General features: G+C 49.2%; 1 protein-coding gene across 1 annotated transcript in view; it reads right to left on the bottom strand.

The window, feature by feature from the left end:
- TFPT (TCF3 (E2A) fusion partner (in childhood Leukemia)) overlaps positions 1-8360 on the bottom strand; it is a 10445-nt gene extending 2085 nt beyond the window's left edge. The window contains exons 1-3 of the mRNA XM_006897299.1: positions 8338-8360; positions 3898-4156; positions 591-661 (exon numbers count right to left, since the gene is read on the bottom strand). Coding sequence (XP_006897361.1) covers positions 591-661; positions 3898-4156; positions 8338-8360 — 353 coding nt within the window. The remainder of the gene's footprint in view (positions 1-590; positions 662-3897; positions 4157-8337) is intronic.
- Positions 8361-8612: the final 252 nt, after the last annotated feature.

Raw genomic sequence — 8612 nt, 5'->3', positions numbered from 1 at the left:
TTTGAATCCACCAGATGCTCTGCTGGAGAAGGAGGAACAATCTCCTCCTGTACCAGTCAGATCTGATTTGACGGTACACACAAAAAATAATGAAATAAAATTAAAGAAAAAAAATGTCCAGCCCTGTGAAGCCGTGGGGCGGTCTGCCCTGTCCTGTGGGGTCCCGTGAGGAGGAAGGACAGCGGTTAAGGGGAGCCCCATCATCACTGTTGCTGAGCCCGCTGCTGTCAGCCAATCCACCTCAACACTGACCCTGCAGCAGGTTGTTGGAGGCTGGAAACTAACACCTTTTGGTTGTGGAGCAGCCGGGGGACCAAGGGGGGGATCTCAGGACAGCCGGAGAGACTCCTTAGCACCCCTGAACTGACAGAGGACACTGGGAGTCAGGACTCGGAGTCAGAGTGGACAGGGGCTTAAAGCCCTGTGTGGGGTGCTCCTGGTCACGTCCTCTCCACCCAGGGGACATGCCCGCTGCAGCCAGCAATCCCTTCACCAGGGACGGAGCCGCGAGGCCAGGCAGATGGGGATGTAGGGGAGACACGAGGGGCACTGCGCTGGTGGGAGGCCCGGCGTAGGCAAGGACGGGCTACCTCCGCTCCTGCTGCAGCCTTCGGGTTATCCTCTCCACCTGATGGAGTCTGTTCAAGACGCGCTCGTTCACCTGGGAGGAGGGGAGAGATGCAGGTCAGCTGCAAAGCACTCACCTGCCCGGCCCTTCATTGCCCCCAGGTTGCGTGCCCAGAGCACCCGGCACACAGAGAACAAAGCGCAGCCCCGTCCCGCTGTACCCGGACCCAGGTGGCAGCCAGGGTTGGTCGGTCCATCTTGTAGAGTCTTCCCCTCCTTCACTGACCCTCTAGCGAGTATGTCCTTCCACGGGGTCTGGCCTCTCCTGACCACAGCCCCAAAGCCTGTGAGAAGAAGTCCCCCCATCAACCTGGATCAGGCACACCTCAGTCTCTAGACTGACTTTTCCTTGCTTTTCAGCACCCTGGAGAGGTCCCTGACAGCAGGCTTTCCTAATCAGATTCGTCTTTTGATTTCCTGGCCGCTGGTTCCAAGAGTTTTACATAGTGTCGCTATGAGTCGCAAACGACTCAATGGCACATAACAACAACAGCAACAACAATCGATGATGTCATAAAGCAAGATCTTTATGAATAAACGTGTGAAAAATCAGTAGGATTTGTAAATAAATTTTCACTCGAGTAAAAATAAGAACCACAGCTTTGGGAACTGCCAGGCAGTTCTTCTCTGTCCTGTAGAGGTGCTGTGAGTTGGACTCGACTAGAAGACAATGAGGGCGCTCTGGTGGCTTAGTGGTAAAAAACTGCACTGTTGACACAAGACACATGGTTCGAATCCACCAGCTGCTCCACGGGGAAGGATGAGCATCTCCTCCTGTGTGGTTTTACTGCCTTTGAAAACGAGCTGGGGGGGTCAGCTATGGGTTGTTTTGACTCAGTGTTGCAAAACAACAGGGTAAAGGGTTTCATTTGGGGTTTTTACTGGAAGTTTTCTCACATCCAAGGGACAGGGTCACCTATGGATGCTTGAAACACCCTGTGAAGCTGGTCTTCTGGAAGAGCAGAGGCTTGAGGCCAGAGACTCAAAGTGCAGCCAAGGCCTGAACTGGGGTAGGAGGTGAGAGCACGCTAAGAGGGGACGCATTTCAGAAGCAAGAAGGAAGCTGCGTTTGAGCCGAATCTCTGGATGCTAGGAGCCTCCCAGCTCGGACTAAGTCGCTGAGATGCAGGAGGCAGCCCTGACCTCTCCACCAGGATGGTGGGCCTGTGCCTGGCAGCTCGCAGAAGCTGCACCTCCACTGTCCTGAGGCCCGAAGAACTGGACAGTGCCCAGCTCCCCCCACCCACACCAGTCCAAAAGAGGTCACGTCAGAAGGTCCCATTTAGAGAGGGAGGAGACATGGTACAGAAGTGAAAATCATAGTAAAGACCAGCCTCTCGGGTTGGACAGAGACTGGTGGACCATGGCCATTGGTCACCCTTCAGGCAGGAACTGAACTCAGCCCCAAGGCTCATTCTCCAGCCGAACAAAGACACATCTCTAAGGTGATCAACAACACTGCTTAGATTAACAATGAGCTCAAAAAGGCAGCATCTGCCCTCCGATAAAGCTCAGAAAGCAGCGAGAGAATTTTCATTAAAATTAATAATTAAAAATTTAAAAAAAGACACACAAACACAAAAAAAAAAGCAGTGAGAGACAGGAAAGGAGGATGAATGGAAACTAGAGTCACACGGAGGAGATGGGAGGAGTGCTGTTACACTGCAGGTCCTGCAGTCAACACCATGAAGTAAGATGTACATGATTATTGAACGGAAACCCAATTTACTGTGAGAACGTTCATCCAAATCAATTAAGGCTTTTTTAAAAAAACAGGGCTGAGGGGGGAGGGGTTTGTGCGGGGAGAAGGGTGCAACAATGAATGAATGGAATCCCAAAATCTCTGTAGATGTTCATTGAAATGAAAAATAAACAACCTAAATTAAAAAAACAAAAACAAAAACAAAACAGGGCTAAGACCCATGTGTGGGAAGCCGAATATCAAATTTAATATTAATAATAAACTAAATGCTTTATCAGGATATGAGGGAGGCCTAATACAAGCTGGAGTTCACTCTAAGGCACTAAGGCGTTCCCTAAGAGTCAACATCCTTCTTAGTTTGTATTACTAAATCCCTTCCTCCTGAGATAAGCATAAGGTAAACAACAGAGAAGAACTCCGAGTTAATCTGCAAGACTTCCCCATGATCCTTTGTTTTTTTTTAATTTTATTATTTTTATGTACATATACCATCAAATCAGATCTGACTGGTACAGGAGGAGATTGTCCCTCCTTCCCCGGCAGAGCATCTGGTGGCTTCGAACCGTGCACCTCTGGGATTATAGTTGCAGCTCTTTGCCACTAGGCCACCAGAGCTCCCCTAATCCTTTGGTTTTGTTTTCTACTCCCTTATGATTTTCCTTTGTTTACCTTCCTGACGATTCTCAATAAATACTCAGAGAGGCGTGGCTTGGGCACTTCAGTCATGGGAACTGCTGGCCCCCTGTCTTTACTCTCTCTGTTCTATCTCATTCTTGGTTGTGTGTCTCATTATTAATAATTATAAAAATACTTTGCCCTCGGTCTGCAACACCCATCAAGAAACGAATGGGTAGAGACGCTCTGGTATAGTCACACAATGGAATACTATGCAGCATTGAAAAACAAGGAACTCATGAAATATTATACAAAATGGGTGATCCTGGAGGACATTATGCTGAGTGAAATATCTCAGTCACAAAAGGCCAAATACTGCATAGGGCCACTGTTGTAAAACGGGACTGACATCAGGGTTGAGGGAAGACAGAAGGAGGGGAGGAATGATGTATAGTGCATTGAAACAGATGAGGGAGAGAACTGTTTAAAAGGGACATATGAATGGGTATACTTGTCATGACAGGAGTCCAGAGTGAAGGCTGCACAGTGGAGTGAACTTGGGGGGAGGGATTGCATAACAATGAAAGAATTTTTCTTTTTCTTTCAAGGAGAAGAGTGAATTGGGGGGATTGGGTGGGCAGGGAGAAAAGTGCAACAATGAGTAACTGGAAACTTAAAGGCTCTTTAAACTTTCATTAAAATCAATCTAAAAAAAAAATTGGACTAAGAGTACAAGCCCTGGCTGCCTGGGTTCGAATCCCAGCTTCACCTGGACAAACTGTGCTTCCTTGGCACTGAGGTCAGTGGAGAGCATGAGAGAGACCAGTGTGGGGTATAAGACACAGTCTGGGTTTTCAGGCGATTTCTAGAAGAACCAGCTGAGGAAAGGCGGGTGACCAGATGGGCAGCGGAGACTGGCTGGAGGTGGTCACCACACTCAGGGCCCCTCCTACCTGCTCAATCTCCCTGCAGCGCCTGCCCAGGGCCTGGTACTTCCTGCGGTTCAGTTCCCGCTGGCGCCGCCGCCTGCCCCGGGCTGCCTCCTCCTCCTCGTCCCGCTCCCGCAGCCCCGGGCCGCCCAGGCCACCGGACACGAACTCCACCTCGGTTTCCAGCTCGCTCTCCAGGATGTGGCCGCCGAACAGCGGGGGCAGGGCCAACTCTGAGCCTGGCGGTGCCGAGAACTCCTCGAAGCCCACCGCTGCCATGGTCCTGGGGGTCCAACAGGGGTCAGGGACCCAGGACAGTGACTGGTCACCACCACCAGACTGGGGAGATCCAACCCCCAGGCCTTCCTCCATCAGACCCACTGTTCCTGACCCCCTTCCAACCCCTCCTCCTTCAAAACTGGGGAAATCCAGTCCCCAGCCCTCCCCCATCAGACTGGGGAGATCCGACCCCCAGCCCTTCTCCATCAGACCCACTGTTCCTGACTCCCTTCCAACCCCTCCTTCCTCAAAACTAGAGAGATCCGCCCTCAGCCCTTCTCCATCAGACCCATTGGTTCTGACCCACTTCCAACCCTTCAAAACTGGGGAGACCCGCCCTCTGCCCGCCTCCATCAGACCCATTGGTTCTGACCCACTTCCAACCCCTCCTCCCTCAAAACTGGGGAGATCCAACCCCCCAGCCCTCTTCCATCAGACTGCGGAGATCTGACTTCCAGCCCTCCTCAATCAGACCCACCAGGCTTGACCCTCCTCCAACTCTTCCTCCCCAACACTGGGGAGGTTCGACCCCCAGCACCCCTCCTTCAGACCCAGGAGTCCTGATCCCCAGCCCTCCACCTTCAGACCTGGGAGTCTCAGCCACGAGCCCTCCTCCCTCAGACCATGGATTCCCGACTCCCAGCCTTCCTCCCTCCGACCCATGGGTGTGTATGCACACACACACCCCCCCACGACAAAAGCCAACCCCTCTTCCCTCAGACCCTGGAGTCTTGGACACCCCCTCACCCCCTCCTATCCCAGACCCATGAGTCATAACTCCAGCACTCATACTCCTCCGTCAGGCCCACAGAGTCCTGAACCCCCAAATTCTTCCCCTCTCACACCCAAGAGTCCAGACCCCCAGCGCCTCCTTCCTCAAACTGGGGAGTCCCAACTCCCAGCCTCTCCTCCCTCAGACCAGGCGGTCTTGATGGACCCCTATCCCCTCTTCCCTCACATCTAAGATCTTGACCCTGATCACGCCAGGTGCTCTGCCCTCAGACCCAGGAGTCTTGAACCCCAATCTCTCCCTCAGATACTAGAGTCCTAACCCTAGCCCTTCCTTTCCTAACTCCAGAAAACTTAACCCCATCTCTGCTGGTCCCCCTTCCTCAGACCGAGGAGTCCAGGGCCTCCTGGCCCCTCTCCCGCAGGATGCTTGAAGAAAGCTGCTGCTACTCTTGTTATGTGCCCACCGCGACCTTATGTACAATAGCTGGGAACCCTGCCCTATCTACCCCCACCACCACAGTTACTGAGTCAATCCATCGCATCCAAGCTCTGCCTCTCTTGCACTGTCCCTCCACCCTGCCAAGCATGATGTCCTTGTCCAAGGACTAGTGCCTCTTGGTAATAGGCCCAAAGTATGTGACACAGAGCTTCAAAATCCTTGTCTCCAAGGAGCAGCCTGATTTCACCCTTTCCAGGACAGACCTATTTGTTCTCTTGGCAGTCTAATACTCTTCTAGAGCACAACAACTCAAAGCCATCAGTTCTTCTATCACCCTGAGTCATTGTCCAGCTCTCCGATGCATAGTAAGTAATTGCAAAGACCACGGCTTGAATCAGGCACACCTTAGTCTCTAGACTGACATTATTGCTCTTCAGCGCTCTGGAGAGGTAGGGATAGATTTTCCCAAAATAGTTCATCTTTTGATTTCCTGGCTGCTGATGCCAAGAGTGTCCATTGTGGAACCAAGCAAGCTGAAATTGTTAACAATCTCACACTCTTTTCTGTCATGCTGCTGTCAATCAGCCCAGGGATGAGAATCTTTGTTGTCTTGATGTTGAGCTTCAATCCATCTTGAAGACTGCAGTCTTTGGCCTTCTGCAGCAAATGCTTCAGGTCCTCCTCAGTTTCAGCCAGCAAGGTTGTGTCATCTGCATAATGCCAGTTGTTGATTAGTTTTCTTCCAATCTTGATTCCACATTCCTCCTCAGGGCCCACCTTCCTGTATAATATGTTTTGCATATAGATTGAAAAGGTAGGATGCATCCCTGACATACACCTTTCCTGCCTTTGAACCATGCAGTGTTTCCTTTTTCTGTTCCGACGACTGCCTCCTGGTCCAAGTATAGGTTTCATATGAGTACACACAAGTGTTCTGGGATCCCCATTCTTCTCAAGGTTAGCCATAGATTGTTGTGATCCACACAGTCAAATGTCTTTGCACAGTCAATGAAACACAGATAGATATTCCTCTGGTATTTTCTGCCTTGAGCCAAGATCCATCTAACATTGGCTATAGTGTCCTTAGTGCCATGGCGTCTTCTAAACCCAGCTTGCACATTTGGTAGCTTTCTGTTGATGTACTGGTTTAGTAAGTTTTAGATATCTTGCTTGTGTGTGATACTAATATTGTTCAGTAATTCCCATATTCTGTTGGATCACATTGTTTTGGGGATGAGAATAAATAAGAGTCTCTTTCAATCACTTGGCCAGGTAGAGGGTACAGCTCAGTGGTCAAGCATTTGATTGCAGCTGGCCAGACAGATGTCCTCCAGATTTCTTGGCACAACGTGGTTACTGTGTCCAGGGCAGCATCTGTGTTGAAAAGACATCAAATGGTATGCTGTCTATTTCTGGGGTTGTTGTTTTTACCCCAATTCCTTCAGGGCAGCTTGGACCTCCTCATTTATCGTCAATGACTCTTGATCATAGTTTGTTTCATGAAATTATTCTGCGTCAGCCAATTCTTATTGGTATAGTGACTTCCTGTCTCCTTCCATCTTCTTTTGAGGTTTCCTGGATCATTCAATATTCCACCCAAAGCATCCTTAAGTATTTCTACTCAAGGCTTGTTATTTGTTCTTTAGCTCCTTCAGCTGAAATGCTGAGCAAACTCATCCCTTTTGATTTTCCAACTCCAGCTCTTTGCAGATTTCATAATAATACTTTGCTTTGTCTTCCCGAGCTGCTCTTTGACATCTTCTGTTCAACTTCTTAACATATTGATTTCTTCCCTTGGCTTTGGCCTCTTGGTGTTCTAATGTACTATTCAGAGTCTCTACTGACATTCATCTTGGTCTTTTCTTCCTCTGTCTTTTTAATGACCTCTTGCACTCTTCATGAATGATATTCTTAATATCCCCCCACAGCTAATCTGGTCTTTGCTCATTAGTGTTCAAGCCTCTACCTGTTCCTGAGATAGTCTTTAAATTCAGGTGGGATAGACTCAAGGTCAACCTTTGGTGCTTGAGGATTTTATTTTATTTTATTTAGCTTCAGTTCGAACTTCCATATGAATAGTTGATAGTCTATTCGATAATCACCATCGATATTGAACTTATCCAATGATTTTTTTTTCTCCACAAATGTAATCAATCTGATTCCTGTGTAGGCCATCAGGTGAGCTCCGTGTGTATAGTCTTTGTTTGTGTTTCTTAAAAAAGGCATTTCCAATGGAAAAATCATTGATTGTAAAGAATTCTATCATCCTGTTTCCAGTCTCATTTCTGTCACCAAGACGACGTTTCCCGACTACCAATCCTTTGTCCCCGTTCTCAGCTTTTGCATTCCAGTCACCCATTACTATTAATGAATCTTGATTAAGACAGACTGTTGTTGTTATGTGCCATCGAGTTGCCTGCGACTCATACCGACCCTATGTACAACAGCCCTAACCTATGCTCTGTCCTGTGCCAATCGCACTGTCTCTGACACTCCCATCTCGATTACCCCAGTCACTGAATCAATCCACCTCATAGAGGGCCTTCCCCTCCTGCGCTGTCCCTCCACCCTCCCAAGCATGATGTCCCTCTCCAAGGATAGGTCTCTCCTTACAATATGTCCAAAGTATGTCAGATGAAGCCTCAGAATCCTTGCCTCCAAGGAGCCACCCGGTTTAACCCTTTCCAGGATGAATTCTGTTTGTTTTCCTAGCAGTCCATGGTACATCCAATACTCTTCTCCAGCACCACAGCTCAAAGACATCACTTCTCCTTCTACCCTCCTTAGTCATTGTCCAACTCTCTGATGCTTAACAAGTGATTGCAAAGAATCCCTCTAGGGCGAGAAAAAGACATTAGTCTCTTAAAAACCTCTTAAAGAGGAGCGCTAAAGTCAAGAAATTGCACGGACTACAATTCCCGTCAGCCCTTAAAGGGGAAAGAGAAGAAAACTGCCACTCTGTAGCCGCAATGCCTTGTGGGTTTTGTAGTTTTTCTGAAGGCTCAGTCACTCACCCTTCTCTCTGTTCCAGTTCCATGTCGCTCCCACTCAGTTCGTCCCAGACTTGGGGAAATTCCAACCCTACTCAAACCGCTAGATCAAGGCGTTCGAAAGACGAACTGTCCCATCTCATATTAGAGCCCGATCTCTCCTGGAAGTTGCAGTTTCCTATTTCCTATTTATCCCCCCCCACCACCACCACCACGACTACTCCCGCTTCATCCCGAAAGCCTGCTTAAAAGCCTGGCTTCCGCTTCTTATGCCGCCACCAGCGGTCGGAATTGTAGTT

This window comes from Elephantulus edwardii, unplaced genomic scaffold (genome assembly GCF_000299155.1).
Source record: "Elephantulus edwardii isolate Elephantulus edwardi_28Jun2011 unplaced genomic scaffold, EleEdw1.0 scaffold00208, whole genome shotgun sequence".
Lineage (NCBI taxonomy): Eukaryota > Metazoa > Chordata > Mammalia > Macroscelidea > Macroscelididae > Elephantulus > Elephantulus edwardii.
The sequence above is the reverse complement of the archived record's forward strand: the minus strand, read 5'-3'. Positions and strand labels throughout refer to the sequence as shown.